The sequence below is a fragment of the Oreochromis aureus genome, linkage group 10 (genome assembly GCF_013358895.1).
Source record: "Oreochromis aureus strain Israel breed Guangdong linkage group 10, ZZ_aureus, whole genome shotgun sequence".
Classification (NCBI taxonomy): Eukaryota; Metazoa; Chordata; class Actinopteri; order Cichliformes; family Cichlidae; genus Oreochromis; species Oreochromis aureus.
The window spans coordinates 20,896,041-20,914,057 of NC_052951.1; the positions used below are offsets into that span (position 1 = coordinate 20,896,041).

Here is an 18,017-nt window from a genome sequence, read left to right on the forward strand (position 1 = left end):
AACGGTCACACATCCAGAGAAACATCCAAAAATCCAGCGCAGGGCAACAGGATGGCCCAGCTGCAGAAATAATCAGCCTGCTTGTAAAAAAGAAGAAAATCGGTGTAGCCTGTCAGAGCGGCCTGCATCCAAAGCTGGTCAGTGTATTAATATAATCTACAGTATCCCTGAAATAGACGCTGCTGAGGGTGAAATGCCGGCGCAGAGAGTCCGTGCCAGAGCGCTGAATCAAAAAAAAGCAATGTCAGTGATCGAAAGACGGCCGGCGATGATTATGAAATCTATGCGGCATCACCATGACTGAAGACTAATTTTTCAAAGACACAGGCTGTAGCATTGTCCTTTCCCTCCCCTTTTCCTTCTTCTTCACCCGGTATCTCCTCTGAACGTGTGCACAGATCCGACTGCAAGCGCCTCTCTGATCCGCACACAGCACCCCGCGCTGGCTGCATCAAACCTCAGCCGCTGTGATTTTTATCCCCAGTCTTTTTAATCTTCTTTACAAAAGGGTGTATTTCTCTGCTGAGGTTTCCGATAGGCCAATTCTGATTTTTTTTTTTTTTTTTTTTGTCAGTCAAACTTGTGTGTAAAATGGCAGCACATGAATCAGGTGACTGAGAAACGAGGGCGATTGGACCACTTCTCGGGTCCGGGGAGGGCATCTTAAAGCAGAAGGCTTTTCAAGGAGAGAAAAGCATCAGCTGGTTTATCACCTTAGTGCATACGGACAGCGCAAGAGTGTGATGTGCAAACTCTCCCTGATTATCTGCTGTCCAATGAAATGTAGACACATAGTGAGGAAAAACCACTAATAATAACACACAAAAAGATGTTTTATTCCTGTAACACCTCCTATGAAAAGGTGTCTTTGACTCTGTGTGTTTTAGTTTGTGCTTTTAAATCCCAGCAAAACCAGATGGTGACATTTATTGTAAATAATTCCCCACCAATATTCCACCTCCAGTGTTTAACTTAATACTATGAGGGAGCTTTAAGTGATCGTTTCTGCTTTAATATCTTGCGGAAAAATGTAGTTCCTGGAATGAAACAGTGTTCTCATAATGGTAAAATAACTCACAGGAGGGTATTACTTAAATAGCTTAAAAGATATTTCCTTGTGTTATGCAGACAGCTTTAGAAGATATTCTCTGGACCACAAAATATTCACACTGCTAAAATTTAAACCCTGCAGGAGCTTCTGTCCCTGTTTTGTCAATTTATTTTAATTTCTGCACTTTTTATTTTGGTGTTTACTGTATGTGCAACATCCTTTAGAGGAAAGTTGCTCCTAAGATATGCATTGCGGTGGTTAATGTCATGCTCATTTTGGGCTTTTAATGGTTTTGTTCAATTTTCATTTTTCCAGGCTGGAATGATTGTACAGTACACATCTTTGATGACTTTAAAAAACAAGAATTTGAATTCATTTTGGATTTTCTGTAATCCACACAGACTCAAATATATACATAGACTCAATTAAACCTTTTAATACGTTGTGCTGAATGCTCTACAATGTCGTTTAACTTGATAAGGCCTATTAACTCCTCATTAGTGATCATGATTGACTACAACTGGTGGTTTCTCTCTGCCATCATAAAAAATGCTTGTTTCACAACACTCATTGAACTGACCAACACTCAGAACAATGGAAAAGCACTCAGTGAAGATCTAAGAAGGAGAATAGCAGATTTACAAAAGCTGGGAAGGTCTCTTGTGATTATTTCCAAACAACAGTGGATTCAAAAATCATTGGTTCAAACTACTGTACATAAGTAAAAGTTGTTTTTATGTGTCACCACTTTGCCAGGATCTGGAAGAAGACACAAACTGTCACCCTGCCCACATGGACAAATCAAACGTCCTCTGGAAAAATGTTTGATGGTCAGACGAAACCAAGGTTGAACTATTTGGTCACAATCACAAAGAGGTATGTTTGGAGGAGTAAAGGAGGTGAGGCTTTCAAACCTAAGAACAATGCACCAGCTGTTGTGGTAGCATCATTCTCTGGGGCTGTTTAGCTGCCAGTGGTACAGGTACACTGTGCAAAGTGGATGGTTTAATGGAGAAGGGGAGCTACCTCCAAATTCTCCAACATGATCACAATGATCAGCTTCATCTTGAGGACTATGACCCCTTCTTAAATGACTTCCCCAAAGCCCCGACCTCACACCAATAGAAAATTTATGGACTAGTCCTGTTCCAGGAAAACAAGCAATTTAAATGAGGTCTACAAATTCTGTCAAGAAGAGTGGTCAAATATCTCGCCAGAATTATGCCTGAAGCTTGTTGACGGCTACCAAAAGTGTCTGGTAGAGGATGCATGCATAATCATTGTACCATGAACAGAACAGGTCAAAGAAATCATTAAAAGTCCCAAATTACCATGACATTCATGCCCATGATTACTGGATGTAAACGTTTGACTACAGCTGTACAACAAATAGACAATCTTAAAGTTAATCTGCTGCTCAGTTATTTACCTTGGTATAAAAAATGCCTAAAATACTGAAACATGTTGATCAACATTTCCTTAAAATGCGATGTAACAACCTCAAATTTTCCCTGCCAACAAACCAGAACCTAAAGATATTCATTTCAGAATGACATCAAGAGAACAACTGTAAATCCTCAGAAGCGTGCAGCTGTAGGGAGAGAAACTTTGCTTTAAAGTAAATCTAAACGCATTATACGAATAGCTAAAGATTAATTGGATAATTCTTTCAGTATTATTGTTCATTTGAAGGAGAATAATGTCAATTTAAGTGACATGTAGTTGAAGCAAAGATCCTGAATGATCATCATTTAAAACATATGTAGAAGTCTGTATACACATAGTCTGGTCCACAGGGAGTGCAGACAAATGCCTTTATTCTTAAGGCCGAGCTATTGCACATCAAAGGCAGTGAAGGAAAATATAAAGCAGATGCCTAATTTGAAAACATGGAGCTTCAAATAACACACAAGACAAGCTCAACAAAAGCTGCTGTGCAGAAGAAGAGTAGCACATACCACATTTTTTTATTGGACTGGCAAGAAATTGATTTTAGAGCTGAAGAAAATGTCCCATTTGAACAACAGAGCCAAGAGTTTGTGGTGAAAGTTATGAGTGAAATACTGCAAAAACGAGATTCTTCACTGAAACCACATTTAAAATACAGACAACAAATGTAAATTAGCACCCGACTGAATATCCATCAGTATAGCAGGAAGAGGCAGAGCACTGGAGGACCCACAGATGTCTTAATTGTTTTGTTTTTACTGCTGTTTCTAATTAATGAATTCAGAAACAGTCTTTAGTATCTTATCAGCTAATTGAATGGTCTTTTTAGTGGCCATATCTGCTAAACTGTCTCCCCTCCAGGGTCCCCGATACTTCTCTGTTTATTCCTGACTGCAAAGGATTCTTGTTTAGTTTCCTCAGCACTGTGCCAGAACAGATTTTCCACTTCATCAGCTCATGATGCAGTGTAGAAGAAAAATATATTCAATGAGATTGCTGCAAAGCAAAAAAATCCCACTTAGTGTGATTGTTGGCTAAATTCTTTGTTATGATTGTTATTATTATTATTATTCCTCTGGGCCACCAGTGGGCAATTAATTTTCCCACAGGGGCCACATGACAAACTGCAGCCGCTTCAATAAGATGAGCTGAATTCTGCTCAGTATTAATTTCATATCTCTACAAGCTGATTAGTGTGGCCCTCCACAGCAGTTCCAGCTTCTCATGTGATTCCTTTGGGAAAATTAATTGCCCACCTCTGCTCTGGGCTTATCTCCTCAAATATCTGGGCCTTATCATAGAGGCACTGTTGATGCACCACATCCATTGGCTTGGCAGTGGATATTAGACCAAGCGCACCCATAGACAATATAAAACATCGAGCTAATTTTGGGGTTGGAAAAATTAAGCCAATAGGAAAGTATCTTAAACCTGCTTCTATCTGAAACCACGAGGTGGCGATAGCTGTTGCAAAGAGATTTCATTCCCATACAGCAGTTATTCCTGAAGCCAAGAGTGTGGCGCACACTTAAAAAACAGAAAATCCCATGTGGCCCACGCAATAGTAAATGTTCACTCTAATCCATATACAAAAGAGAGTGATGTAGGTCCTTGAAAAGCCTATTAAACATAGCCAACACAGTTTGTTTGCTATAAACTGCTAATGCTACCGAGTCATATGCAAAGAGATTGTATATGACTTCTCGTCCCAGCTGACTTGAGGTCAGTGTTAGTGCTTCAAGCAGTAGGGTTGAACAGTATGAAGCCCCTCCCCGAGTCAGGCTGTTTTCCCCGTTCCCAGTCTATATGTTATCCAAAGCTAAGCAGCTGCTTTTATGTATGTCAAGCTCACAATGCAGTATTCATGACGTTGACATTTTTAGTGAGCGGTTAATCACAGATAGAAACGTAGGCCGAGGAAAAGTGCAAATAACGCAAGGAAGATTCATGTTTTCGCGTCTGTGTTCACACTGCAGGCAAAAACATCAAAGTTTGGAATTATTATTTCACGTTACATAAGCGTCAGAATAAAAGTGCCACAGAGAGCCGTCAGTTCAAATATCAGTGTCACACTGTCAATTCAAAGCAAGTTAAAGAAGCATGCAGAAAGTGCCAATAATAAAAACTGCATGCGTCAACTTTTTTTCTTTTTTTTTAGTGTTTTGATTTCTAAGATTGTTTAAGTTTGTGTGGAGGGACAAAAAAAACCATTAAAGAAATAAAGTAATACTTTTAAGATGTTTTTAAAATCAAATCTATCACTCTGAGCCACAATTTTTCTTAAAGCGGTCCCTGAGTCAAACGTCTCTCGTGGCCTTCCCGTCTTGGTCGCCTGTTGATCTCAGACGTTACCATTTTGAACACGAGGAGCAGCCGAGATGCTCCTTTGATGTCGTAGTGCATCCAGACAGGATGAGCGAGCCAGGCTCTCGCTCTGTCACTAGACTCTCCTCGTTTCTCAGAATGTGCTCTACCAAACAGCGGGCTGCCTCCTCAATGTTTGTGTTTTCCTGAATGAGGAAAAAAAAAAAGAAAAAGTAAGACAGCTGTGACGAAATCTTGTACTTAACAGCCACACCAGTGCAGCAGACACACACAGACTTTAATATCTCAAGAGAAGCTGAATTGATTGTGCGTCCATGGCGATTATATTAAACTCAGAATGAGTCCTATAGAAGCTGTAATTTTCCTTACTTTTCATATAGTGACAACACATTCAATTCAGTTTTATTTATATAGCACTAAATCACAACAGTGGCTTCCAGGTGTTTTGTATTGTAAGGTCAGGTCCCTACAATAATATAGAGAAAACCCCAACATCCAGATGCAAGCACTTTGGCAACAGTGGGAAGGACAAACTCCCTTTTAACAGGAAGAAACCTCCAGCAGAATCAGGCTCAGGGAGGGGCGGCTGTCTGACACATCTAGGTCAACCTGAGAGTAGGCAGCTGGATTGATAACAGCTGGATCGTTACTTCTCTTAGCAATTTGATTTTGTTGTTCTCCAAAGATTTTTTTGAGAGGTTCACGGTGAACAAAGTTCAACATATCCAGGCTTTTCCCAGTCAGAGATAACGAGTATTATGGCAGTGGTTACCCGCCTTCTCTCTGCACCCAGTTTTTCTGCATCAGCCTCTGTGCACACTCACATACTGTAAGAGAGCCTATTCCAGTGGAGCAATTCAGTGCTGCCTCCTCCAATCAGAGAGATTATAAGAGGAACAGGTGATCTCTAAAATAGAGAATATAGCAATAAAATGCAACATTGCTGCAAATAAGGCTATCTTTATGTTGTGAATTTACCAGCATCAAAAGCGCACAAAGGGGTAAAATATCTCACTCTATTATATTTATTTTACCGCTCCGTGCTGCCGTTCACTTCTAATGTGACGGCAGCACATTAGAGCTCTGAAACACCAGCGGTTACTCAGAGTGATGCAGTCAATTAATTGCATTGGTTTAAGAGGTATTCCCAGAAATATAAATGTTTAATATTTTGGGTTCTAGCAGCTGCCATCGCAGCAGTGTAAATCAGACATAGCGGCACATCTACGCCCGAGCGTAAACATTCATTTTCTGCATCACCGACTGAATGCCAGCAAAATCCTGTGAGAATGCGACTCGAGTTTACAGCTGGGCCTCATTTAGTGGTGTAAGGTACAACTTATAAACCTTTTTCCCTTAGCCCAGAATCTGTACAACGCCTAAAGCGCACTGGAATCAGTGAAAATGTGATGCTTTCAGCTGGTTTTAAACTGAAACGCTGCACATAAATTGCTCCTGGCCAGGTTAAGCATTCACCATAGGTTACCATAGTGATTTAGCCAAGTTAAAAATAAAAATGAAAAAAAAAATTACCATTACCTCATCAATTTAGACCGGAACTAGACTCTTTGGGAATGCATGCTTGGCAGGGGACTGATGTCATATTATTCGATTTCTAAGTGTGAGCAGCATGTTTCATTGTAGGATGAAGGCAATCATTCAGGACAGCCTTGTGTTGATTTGTGGACCCAAACGCCCCCCACAGCATAACTTTGTATCAGAGCCCCTCGCTGAGGGCTTTAACGGTCCAGGCTTTTCCTTTCATTTGTCACACATCTACAGCTCTCTTTCAAACTGCCCACATTTCGGTCACTCTTTATGTACATGAACCTTCATGTACAGTAACTACACTGCAGCCTTTACCTCAAACTCGTGTGTGTAACTCATTGGAAAGGCATTAAATGAGAAGAAAAAGAAGAGTCTAGTTCACACCAGAGTGCTGGAATTCCTCCGTTTGCCTCCCGAGAGGACGGCAAATAAACTTGTCTGACTGTGAGTGAAACATTTTCTGAATCGTTTGTTTTTACAGGGAGCTTCTGTTGAAATAACACTGCTCCAGTTTTATGCGAATATAACCCGATTTTGTGCCTTGCTTGTATGGCACAGAGTTATCATTTGGCTAGTCAAAGCTTGTTGCAGAGATTGCATCAAAAGCCACGTGGGTCTCCTCTCTCACACCTTTGCAGAAGTCTCAAACCATCCGACGAAGCCGTTCTCCCTGCAAAAGGCGTCGAGTTTGGGCTGCTGGGAAACCAGCTGGTCTGACTTGTTGGCCAAGAGTACAGCTGGAACTGGTCTCCCATGGTTCAGTGTCACCTTTGGAAAGAAGAAAGTTGGGCTGGATCACATTATTTTTTTAAAGAAAATGCTAAATAGCCCTGTCTTATCTTAAAGCACACAAACAGAAAAATATTAGTGTGCCCTGTAGTCTTTCTATAAAGACATTTTATCACAAAAGCAAACCAATAACAAAGTATTACTGACAATTATATGAGCTGAAGAGATTAGAGTGCTAATTCTCGCTTGTTCTCATCATGGAGTGGTTTTTGGCTGCTTTAAAGTGTCAGTAAGCTTCTTCAGAGGTGCGTGTTCACCCTCTGAAATCCTCTCACATCTTTTATGATGTCTCTGTCCAAAAATGCTCCCCTTTACGCGCTTGTCATGCAACAGTCTGCAAAAAATAAGTTGTAAATTTTATTTCCCTTTCAAGTTCTGCTTCTTCATTTTCTGCCATTTCATGCACATCAAAGTGCAAGGTTTTTCAAAAGCCCGTGGCACTATTCTACATTTGAACAATGACTGATAATTTTCCACATATACAAAAGGAGCTCATAAACGTGCATGACTACTCCCATAAAAAAAAAGCAAAAACCTGATTTAAATTTGCCCAAAATCCTCTTTCAGATCATCTGCTGAGTCGCCTCTGCTCTGCTTTGTTCGCTTCTCTGTTGTATAAAAATAAGGGCCCTACAACCCGAATTTTAACCAAGAGCATGATTGTGATCAGTTGGTTTTTTTTCCAACATTCACTGCACTAATGCAACTGTTGCTCCCAATGCAAGATCCCAAAAACAGCACTAGAAGTGATCCAGAGGGGCAAAAAGAGAAAACATGTGGGTAAATGTAGCAACCTGAGGTTTTTGCCTTTTATGGGGAACGCTGCTGGATCCCTGTGAGAAGGAGAAAAATCACTGAAATACTGCAAAGAAAATAACAGAGGTTTTGAGTCAGTGGGGTGCTGTGATAGATTGGCAAACTGTGCAGGGTGCACTCTGCCCTTCATCCAGTGACAGCTGGGATAGGCTCCAGCCCCTCCGTGACCCCGAACTGCATAAACATTTAAGAAAACAGATGAATGGATGGGCTAAAAACTCTGTCTCTCTCTTTAGCTGCGATCAGTCACCATCCATCCATTCGCTTCCGCTTATCCTTTTCAGGGTCACGGGGGGTGCTCGAGGCTATCCCAGCTGTCATAGGGCGAGAGGCGGGGTACACCCTGGACAGGTCGCCAGTCTGTCGCAGGGCTAACACACAGGGACAGACAACCATTCGCACTCACATTCACTCCCGTATTCACACCTATGGGCAATTTAGATTTTTCAATTAACCTATCCCCACAAAGTGCATGTCTTTGGACTGTGGGCGGAAGCTGGAGTACCCGGAGAGAACCCACGCAAACACGGGGAGAACATGCAAACTCCACACAGAAAGACCCCGGCTGATGGTGGAATTGAACTCAGGACCTTCTTGCTGTGGGGCAACAGTGCTAACCAGTTTTTTACCCACATCAGTCACATGTGGGTAAAAGAAAAAAAAAAAACAGAGAGAATGACAGTGAAGACAGAAAAACCCAGCTTTATGCTTCTGCGGGTTCATTCCGTCTGACCTTGGAGTCCAGGTCATCCTTCCACTTCAGCACGGCGTCAAACGTGGAGGCCCTCGTCACGTCAAACACCACCAGTGCTCCCACCGCCTCCCGGTAATAGACTCGAGTCATGTTCCCATACCGCTCCTGTCCTGGGACGAGACGGCATCAATCAGACACACGCACATACAAAGACTGCTTTCAAGTCCACAAAATTAAATCAAGTCACGTCATGGTTTATGAGTGCCAGTTATGGAGCTCTGTGTGTGTGTTTAGTCTACAGCCGCTGCCATCATGTGACTGATATTATGAGCATGGGATCTACATTCCTCAACCAGGCATCAAACGGCAGGGAGTGACCCAGGCATCCAACACACACACACACACAGAAACACGCACACACAAAAACACACACTCACTGGGTGGAAAATCTGCTTTTGACTTCTTAAATAAAAAAGTGTTATCCTCTTATTTATGACACTACAAAAAGACCTGAGTTAGATTAAGATGAAGATATTCATGTTCTAACTCTCCTCTAAATATCCTCTCAAGTGAATTTGCAAAGCGCATTTCCTTCCAGAAGCAGCTTTCACGGCTGCTGATGGTGAAACAAAAGGTTCTTGTTCCCAAAGACCCCAAAACACACGCACGCACACACACACACGCACACACACCGTTGTATCACCTGACATATATAAGCCTAAAACCCGTGGGTCGTTAAAGTTTGACAGACCTGCAATATCCCACAGCTGTAGCCGGATCACAGTGTTACTGTCCCACTGCAACACCTTCAGGGCGAAGTCCACCCCGATGGTGGCTCGGTAGTGCTGGGAGAAGATCTGATGCACGTACCGCTTGATTATGGACGTCTTCCCCACTCCTAAGTCTCCAATGACCAGGACTTTGAAAAGAAGCTCCTGCTGCATGGCTGCAGGCTCGGTGATATTATGAAAACTTTCCGAAGGATGCTGAGACACAGCAAAACCACAGAGCAGCTAGAGTAAAGGCATTTCCGTCCGTCCTGCTGCAAACCGAAATATTATCACGTGATCTTCTATCGCCGAGAAGCGGTCGCACTCGTCTGCAATCACCGGAGTCCAGCAGTCTAAATAAAATAAGGACAGCGTGAGTGCGCTTACTTCAGAGCCAACTGCAAACTTCAGCAGAAAGCTCATGGTGCGTTCACACACTCCTCGTAAATATAAGCTTCATTCTAAATTCCATCTGATGTCTTTAAAATATTCGAATAAAGCAACTCTGCAAATAACAAATTAATATCTGTCATTAAAATGTCAGAAAGGTGTGTAAAATTGTTCGATGACTTCTTTGGATGTTTTCAATTAGGAAAAATTGATTGATTTAAGCTGAAGTTAGCAAATATTAGATTGTTTTACTATTTAAAAAGCAGCACTAAATGCTTTCATGACTAAATCATTTCGTGATTGCACGGATATGTGTTATCAGTGTCCATCATGGCTAAAGTCAGACAGCACTGTTATTGTAATGGACCCGAAAACCAAATGCAAATCAAACCATCCAAACTTGATTTCAGACTAATGTGTTGGACTTTACTTCTGAACTGAATGGAGTTTTTAAAATCAATGAATAAAATCAAATAAAAAGTGCAAACGCGCTTTAGCCTTTACCTAAGAACGATCAGTGCTCCATGCTGAGAAAGAGCACTGCAGGTGCCATTTTTGTTTTGTGAGTGTTGATATGAGAAGTACAGAAGGAGTTGGAATGTGCCTTTGAGAAAGTATATGATAGGGTGGAAAGAGAGGAACTGTGGTACTTCATGATGAAGTCAGGGATAACAGAGGTATGTGAGGGTGGTACAGGTCATGTATTAGGAGAGTGGTGGTGGTGGACTGGTGGGAAGGTCAGATGGGTTCAGGGTGGGGGTGGGATTACACTACAGCCTCTTTGCAGTGGTGATGGACAGCTTGCCAGACGACAGGCAGGACTCTCTGTGGACTATGATGTTTTGCAGCCGACATTGTGATCTGTAGTGAGAGTAGGAAGAAGGTGGAAGAGAGGCTGGAGAGGTGGAGGTGTGCTCTGGAGAGAAGAGGAGGCAAAGTTAAAGAGGCAATGTTTGGTTGGACATGTGCAGAAGAGTAATAGTGGTTATACTGCATATACTTATTTTTAGTGTAATGATGTGCAGTTTAACAAAAGAAAAGACATTTTCTTTATAGAAGTACATAGTAGGTTAAAATGAAAATACTCTAGCAAATATTGTATTTATAGTACTAGACCAAATAGAATAAGTTTAGTTGTTTTCCACTGGCTGATCATTCGCTGTCACCTTTCACAACATTAAAAACTGGATGTGTGGTTTTGTTGCTAGTTTTATATCTGTAGTCTTAAGTTGCGCTCTATCAATGATCCACCATAAGTTTAAATTCAAAGCATAGTTGTTATTGTCAGTCTGTGTATTCTAATAGAATAATACGTTGTGGTTTATGTTTTATATGTTTGTGTTTGTTTGTTTGGGAGTATTTTTTAGGATAAAATGCAGAAGAGTCAAGGGGCTGGAGGTCTAGGGAACAAAAATGTTTATAAATGTATTTTTGTAAGTACTAAGTACTGATATGAAATAATCTCATGTGTGTTCGTTTCTTATTTACCGCTTTTCCCCCTATAGCACGTGAATGCATCGCCCCGGGAATCTGCTGCTGCGCTGCTGTGCGTGCCATTACGGTAATGGTGCTGATGAGGGCGAGGAAGAGACGTGAGTGTGATGCTGCTGCTGTGTTCTGCTGCCATTTCATCAGCGGATCATCGCGGAAATATCAACAGCCCCGCTGTAATGAGCCAGCAGATCGGATCACCTGTCGGGCCACACACCGCTCACCCCGTTTTCACCCTTTAAACCGGCTCACAAAGCGATGCTGCACAGGAGGCCCTGCTAATGCTCTGCATGTTACCGCCTGGGGTTTTCTGTAAGCAACAACAGAGCCAGTGCTAGACTAGGGGTCATTTTTTTCTTCTTCTTTTGGAAACATAATCATCAATATGGGGTTTCTTTTTTTCAAGTACTGAGCTCTGAACTTGAGGTAGGTCACACTTTATTAGTTGTTTAATTTAATTCTTGTCCAGAAAGATAATTAACTAAGTAGAGAATGCTCATTGAGCTAAGAGGGTTGGGCCTTGTGATTAAAACAAAAAAATAAATAAAAAAGCATATAGTTTGTTGCATCATTAGTAGCACAGGAGGCCTTCTTCATATCTATGGTGATTTTTAAGCAGCTATATTAAAGCTGAATTCTGGCTTTATTCAAGGCCTCATTGTGTGTTATTGCTCTATAACAACCACTCTGCTATCCACATGGGGGCTGACTACGCCACTGTTTATTGAGTTGGAGAGGAGTGGCCTCCCCCTCCCTCTTTCAAATTAGATCACCCATCTGTAAATCACATGGCATGAGCCTATTATACCCATGTCTAGAGGGAAGCCATAATCCCAAAAAGTATCCTTCTAGTCAGCACAATCTCTGGATTAAATGTAATGTTTGATCTGTTTAAACTCATTTAAGCAGATCTTCTTTTTCTGAAAAAGAAGGAGGGGTTTGTGGAAGCTTTAAAGTCTGATGTTTAATCTACAGCTGTTTCCATCGCCTTTGAAGGATCCAAATTTGAAGACACGAACAGCAGGATTTTAATTGATGTTGTAGATTTTATATGTACAAAAATCCTTCCATTAGATGATGTAAAATATTTGGTTTTGTGAAGGAGAGGATGCTGGTTTCATCTTTTTAAGAGTCTTGTCTTAGTCTCAGTATTGGGCGTTCTGTGGGTGACCGTGACTAAGTGAGTGGGGTTTTTGTCTTACAGAACTTATTTTAATGAGACATGGAGACTATATGGCTTTACCAGTTTCGTCTGATAGTCATCGGAGACTCCACGGTCGGCAAGTCATGCCTGATCCGGAGGTTCACTGAGGGCCGCTTCGCACAGGTGTCAGACCCGACCGTTGGGGTGGACTTCTTCTCCCGTCTTGTGGAGATCGAGCCGGGGAAAAGGATCAAACTTCAGATCTGGGACACGGCAGGACAGGAGAGGTTCAGGTAAAGACAGAACTCCTGATTTCTTTCTCATACATCCACAAAAACTAGATTTTGGACTATAAACAAGACTCTCCTCATACTTCAAAAGCACACACTACACACGCTTCCCTCAGATGGGCATTAAAGCTCAGTTAGGCCACGTTAAGATGACATGTTTTGACATTTTCCTTCATTAACATTAATGCATGAGTACTCTGTCCATCTGCTGTTAACACTAACTAAAAGCCTAAAGGTTTGTTAGGTGAAAACTATCTCAACCAGCTGGGTAATTAAGCTGTTTAAGCTAATTTAAAAATTTAAGTTTATATTTGTGATCATTTTAATATCTTAATAAGAGTCAGAGAGAGGATAGAGAAGCCACAAACTTTGCTCTTTTGGTTGGATTGGCTCACAGTGGAGGGGGGGGGGGCTTTCAGCTGCTCCTTTATTTCCCAAAGGGGTCGCCACAGCAGATGGATCCGCATGTTGTATTTGGCACAGATTTTATGCTGGATGCCCCTCCTGATGCAACACTCCCATTAATCCAGCTCGGGACTGGCACAGGAAGTACACCAGCTTGTGTTTCCCTGAGGCTGGTTTGGGTCTTTTGCTGGTCTCGAAATAAAAAGAAGCTACTTTCGGCGGCTCCCTTATTCAAAAAGTGGTCGCCACAGCAGGTAGCTCTGCATGTTTGGAAAGAAAAATAATAATTAAATTAAAACAAACAAACAAACAAACAAAAAAAACCCAGAATATCTCCAGTCTAATCCTTTACTGGGCTCAGAATTCGCATTTTTAATGATTTGGCAATTATGGGAAAAAAAACATTTCATGAAGTCATGACCATGTTTTTTTAAAGGGGTCACTTTTAAATATGTAAATTAAATGATATAAAATATTAAAACTTGCAGCCAAATGAAAACAGTCCACAAAATATAAATAAAATATTAAAAATTAGATTTTTTTTTCAACCTGATGATCACGTGTTGAAGAAAAAGCTGGGAAGAGTTATATATAACAGTATGGCCTACATTCCCAGCTTCCAAAGTTTTGATTCATGCTGATATATATTGTGTAAACATGGAAATCAGAGTATATTTTTAAAAGAAAACATAAAAAAATATCAGTTTTCATATTTTATGCAGTGGGGGAAATAATTAGTTGATCCCCTGCTGAATTTGTGAGTTTTATCACTTACAAAGAAATGAACAGTCTCTAATTTGTATAGTACTTTTTAATGTTGAGACACAGAATATCAGTATAAAGTTCAGAAAAAACACATTACATGAATGTTATAAAATTGGTTTACATGTCGCAGAACTGCGTCATGATGGATTGACATTTTGCAGCCTCACAAAAATTTGCTTTAGAAGTCACCTTTACAGGCCCATGCTAAGTTTGCCAGTGAACAAATGATTGAGAGAAAGCTTGGGAGAAAGTGATGTGGTCAGGCGGTCTTTGGCATCGACTTTACCCGTCGTGTTTGAAGGAAAGAGAGATGTTGAGTATGATTCAAAGAATACCATCTCCATTATCAAGCACAGAGGTGGAAACATTTTTCTGCTAAGGGTACAGGACAACTTCACTGATTTAAAGACCAGAATCTTGGATGAGAACCTCCTTCTCTCAGCCAGAACAGCAAAGATGGGTCATGGATGGGTCTTCCAGCATGACAGTGACCAAATGTGTCAGAAGTAAGGCTGAACAGAGGTTCACCTGTATTAATCTGCAAAAGAAAGAAAAGAAAAAAAACCTCACAAATTGTATAAGAGTAGTTTAGCAAAACCTACTCAAACAGGTGCAACTTGTGCATTTGTGGGGGACCGTTTTTTTTCCACTGTGGGTGTGGTCTTCTGCCAGTTTTTCACATCTGCATTCCTGCACACATCTTTCTGTGCAGGTCAATCACCAGAGCCTACTACCGCAACTCAGTGGGTGGCCTCTTGCTCTTTGACATCACAAACCGCCGCTCCTTTCAAAATGTTCACAACTGGCTGGAGGAAGCGCAGAGCCACGTCCAGCCGCACAGCATCATCTTCCTGCTGGTCGGCCACAAGTGTGACCTGGAAGCTCAGCGTCAGGTGACCCAGCAGGAGGCGGAGAAGCTGGCGGGGGCCTATGGGATGCGCTATGTGGAGACCTCTGCACGGGACGCCATCAACGTGGAGAAGGTGTAGATCTCATGTTTGTTTTTATTCCATGTGTAGTTCTTTTTTTTTTAATTAAAAAAGTGGGATATTATAGGAAAGGTGCTGCTTTGCAACAATAATATGAGTTGTATAAATAACTACAGGAGCACGAAGAAGACTGTCTCTCTCTGCCTTCTGCATGCAGGGTGTCTAAAACAAAAAGAGGTACTTTTATTAAAAGTAAGCAGTGATGGTGAAATAAGTGACACCAATTTGAAATATTTAATGCAAAAATCCTCATGGAAATGTTGATTCTCTTAGACTTAAAGACACACAGTCTTAATACGCTATAAGCAGCATATATTGACATTTTTGCTGTAATTTTAAAAATTAATGATCAGAATGCAAGTGATCTCCGTTGCTGAGCCTGCTCGTGATTCTTCCTCCAGGCGTTTGTGGATCTGACGAAGGACATCTTTGAGCTGGTGCGGAACGGGGACATCAAGATCCAGGACGGCTGGGAGGGCGTCAAGAGCGGATTTGTTCCCAACACCGTCCACTCCTCTGAGGAGGTCACCAAGAGCAGCCGGCAGTGCTACTGCTGATTTAGCTGCAGCACGTTAGGGTGAGAGGTGGTAATACTGAAGTGGACTCCATATGTACAAGATCTCTTTTGCCATGGCTGCTCTCAGGCCAGTTTCAGGGGACTTTAATGTTTCCCCTGCTCAGTTACATACTTATTCATATAGACGTTATTTTAACATTCAATTGCCTGTTTAAGGCTCAAACTTAGGGCACTTTGTTGATGTTCCCAACAGGTGTAGAAGCACAAGAAGCATCCTGCCACTTCATCTTTCTGTGTGCATGCGTGTAACTGTAGTCATCCTGCTGTCTTTGCAGCTGCTACCGACACTTAAGCTTTACTCCACCTTTGGCCTTTCCTGACGTGTACAGTTATACTCCAGTGGCCAGTTCCGTTTCTCTAGCCGCACATCTCTAAAAGACTATCAGTGTAGTGTATTTATACTCTTGTGTAACTTTAATTTGATGAATCAGCGATGCCACGACTGAGCCACGCCTCTTCCTTTTTTCTGGAAATGCCTCTGAATATACCGCAGCCCGTTGTGGACTATATTCGGCTGGAGAGAGGAGGCAGAAAGAGGCAGCAGCCTCGCCAACTGATTGTACGTCTGCACTACAAATCTGAGTGGCTTAATGCATAAAGAAGGTGGAGGTCGGTGAACTCCAAGGGAACCAAAGTTTTAAATGTCTCGTTTGTTCACCTGACCACGGAGGAACGAGTTTGCACTGTGAAAATGATTAATGGTACATTTGTTCTTTGCTGGAAGAAAAACGTTACTGTAGCTGCTTATTTTAGCCTTGACGACTTGATCGATATGGCAAGTTCTCAGTTCATGTTTACTGCTCCGTGTTGGGTTACTGGTGAGAACAGGTGAGAAACTGTCCAAAAGCCTTTTGTATAGATCCCCATAGTGTTCAATTTGAAATAAATATAAAGTCACAGTAAAAAGAAAGTGAAGCCTCCTTTCATTTCTAAGGTTTTATGTGTCAGGATGTTACTAAAAAATCCTCTGGTCCATTGAAGGCCCTAAAATGAGGCTAAAACAAACAAAAAAATCAACCTCAGGTAATCCAAAAACATTTATTTATTAGCAAACATTAAACAAAAATGCAGACGCAGTGTGTGGAAAAGCAAAGTACACATTTACTGCTTCCACAGGAATTAACAAGGTAAGTAGCAGCAAGGAGTTCTCATTTAAATGCCCTGATTAATTGGTCATCAGCAGGTATAAGCACCACTATAAAAGCACATGTTTTGGTAGTTTGCAGATCTGGAGCATTCAGGTACAAGGTAATACAATGCCAAGGACAAAAAGCATCAGCAATGAACTTATAAAATCACTTGTTGCTGCCCTGGAAAGCGTTATAAGATCACTTCAATTCAATTTCATTGATATAGCGCCAAATCACAACAACAGTTGCCTCAAAGCACTTTATTTTATAAGGTAAGGACAATAATACAGAGAAAACAGAGAAAACTCCAACAATCAGATAGCTTCCCTGTGAGCATTACAAACAATTTAAAGTCTGTCATCCTCCCTGAATGTTTTTACAAGTGCAAAACATTTAGGTTAGTGGAGACCACAGCAAATAAGGGTCAGACTGTACAATGCTCAGAGAACCTGTACAAAAAAATCTATGTTAAAATTCATGAAAGTAAGCTTAGAAAAAGTTTGGAAGGGTTCCCAGCAGAAAGCTTCGTCTCAGTATAAAGAACATGGCAGCACAGCTTCAGTTTGCAAAGCTGCACCCGAACAAACCACAAGACATCTGTGATAATGTCCTTTGGACAGGCGAGACCAAAGTGGTGATGTTTGGCCATAATACACAGCTCCACATTTCAAAGTCAAAGTCAAAGTCAAAGTCAACTTTATTTGTCAATTCTGCCACATGTACAGGACATACAGAGAATAGAAATTTCGTTACTCTCAAACCCAAATGAACATTTAAATATAAGAGAGATTAAAAATGCAAGTAAAATAATTAAAAAGTAAAAATTTAAATAAATACAGTACAATATTACATATAACAAAAAAAAAAAGCTATACAATATACAATATACAATATTCAGGTAAGGGTAAATGACATTGAGTGTAAACCAGGCAAGGTAGTGCAAATAGGCAAATAGTGCAAATGGAGATTTGGTAATGTACGGTAGGAGATAGTGTAACAACAAAGTCTTATGAGGTAATGGCAGTCCAATGCTCCACAAAGTGACTAATAACTAGTGCAGGCCAGTGAGTGAGTCAGAGAGTGTGTGTGTGTGTGTGACAGAGTTCAGTGAGACCGTGGAGGAGAGAGAGGGGAGAGGGGCAGAATCGGGAGGGAGTTAAGCTTCCTGACAGCCTGATGGATGAAGCTGTCCTTCAGTCTGCTGGTCCTGGCCTGGAGACTCCGCAGTCTCCTCCCTGACGGCAGCAGCTTGAAGAAGCTTTGCATTGGGTGCGTGGGATCAGCCGCTATGCAAAGGGCTTTTTAGTGAGACGGGTGCTGTAAATGTCCTGGAGGGAGGGAGAGAGACACCAATGATCCTCTCTGCAGCTCTCACTATGCGTTGGAGGGTTCTA

At 41.4% G+C, this 18,017-nt stretch overlaps 2 protein-coding genes across 5 annotated transcripts; one reads left to right on the forward strand and one right to left on the reverse strand.

Moving 5' to 3' along the window:
• The first annotated feature begins 57 nt into the window (after positions 1–57).
• Positions 58–16,385, forward strand: LOC116319697 (ras-related protein Rab-39B-like). 4 transcript variants are annotated; one of them, XM_031739110.2, is made up of 7 exons: positions 58–137; positions 1,808–1,927; positions 11,338–11,749; positions 12,528–12,760; positions 14,640–14,910; positions 15,318–15,493; positions 15,687–16,385. In XM_031739110.2, the coding sequence occupies exons 4-6, from the start codon at positions 12,546–12,548 to the stop codon at positions 15,471–15,473; spliced, it is 642 nt and encodes a 213-aa protein (XP_031594970.1). In that variant the 5' UTR covers positions 58–137; positions 1,808–1,927; positions 11,338–11,749; positions 12,528–12,545; the 3' UTR covers positions 15,474–15,493; positions 15,687–16,385. The 4 variants fall into 4 exon arrangements, with proteins under 4 accessions (XP_031594970.1, XP_039474533.1, XP_031594969.1 ...); XM_039618599.1 differs by having other exon boundaries at positions 15,318–16,385; XM_031739109.2 differs by lacking the exons at positions 58–137; positions 1,808–1,927 and adding an exon at positions 9,737–9,866 and having other exon boundaries at positions 15,318–16,385.
• On the reverse strand, positions 2,971–9,633 carry rab38c (RAB38c, member of RAS oncogene family). The gene is made up of 4 exons (XM_031739133.2): positions 9,424–9,633; positions 8,712–8,842; positions 7,004–7,141; positions 2,971–5,010 (listed from the first exon to the last, which is right to left on the reverse strand). Exons 1-4 carry the CDS (start codon positions 9,614–9,616, stop codon positions 4,849–4,851), a joined length of 624 nt encoding a protein of 207 aa, XP_031594993.1. The 5' UTR covers positions 9,617–9,633; the 3' UTR covers positions 2,971–4,848.
• Positions 16,386–18,017: the final 1,632 nt, after the last annotated feature.

What these genes read in the sequence shown, in the direction of transcription:
- rab38c (XM_031739133.2), bottom strand. Translation starts at nt 9,616, where the DNA reads ATGCAGCAGGAGCTTCTTTTCAAAGTCCTGGTCATTGGAGACTTAGGA. An exon ending in ACAGCTGTGGGATATTGCAG is followed by an intron (nt 8,843 to 9,423) that starts GTCTGTCAAACT and finishes GTCTCGTCCCAG; the next exon opens with GACAGGAGCGGTATGGGAAC. An exon ending in GGTTTGAGACTTCTGCAAAG is followed by an intron (nt 5,011 to 7,003) that starts GTGTGAGAGAGG and finishes TTCCTCATTCAG; the next exon opens with GAAAACACAAACATTGAGGA.
- LOC116319697 (XM_039618599.1), top strand. Translation starts at nt 12,546, where the DNA reads ATGGAGACTATATGGCTTTACCAGTTTCGTCTGATAGTCATCGGAGAC. An exon ending in GCAGGACAGGAGAGGTTCAG is followed by an intron (nt 12,761 to 14,639) that starts GTAAAGACAGAA and finishes CTTTCTGTGCAG; the next exon opens with GTCAATCACCAGAGCCTACT. An exon ending in ACGCCATCAACGTGGAGAAG is followed by an intron (nt 14,911 to 15,317) that starts GTGTAGATCTCA and finishes TTCTTCCTCCAG; the next exon opens with GCGTTTGTGGATCTGACGAA.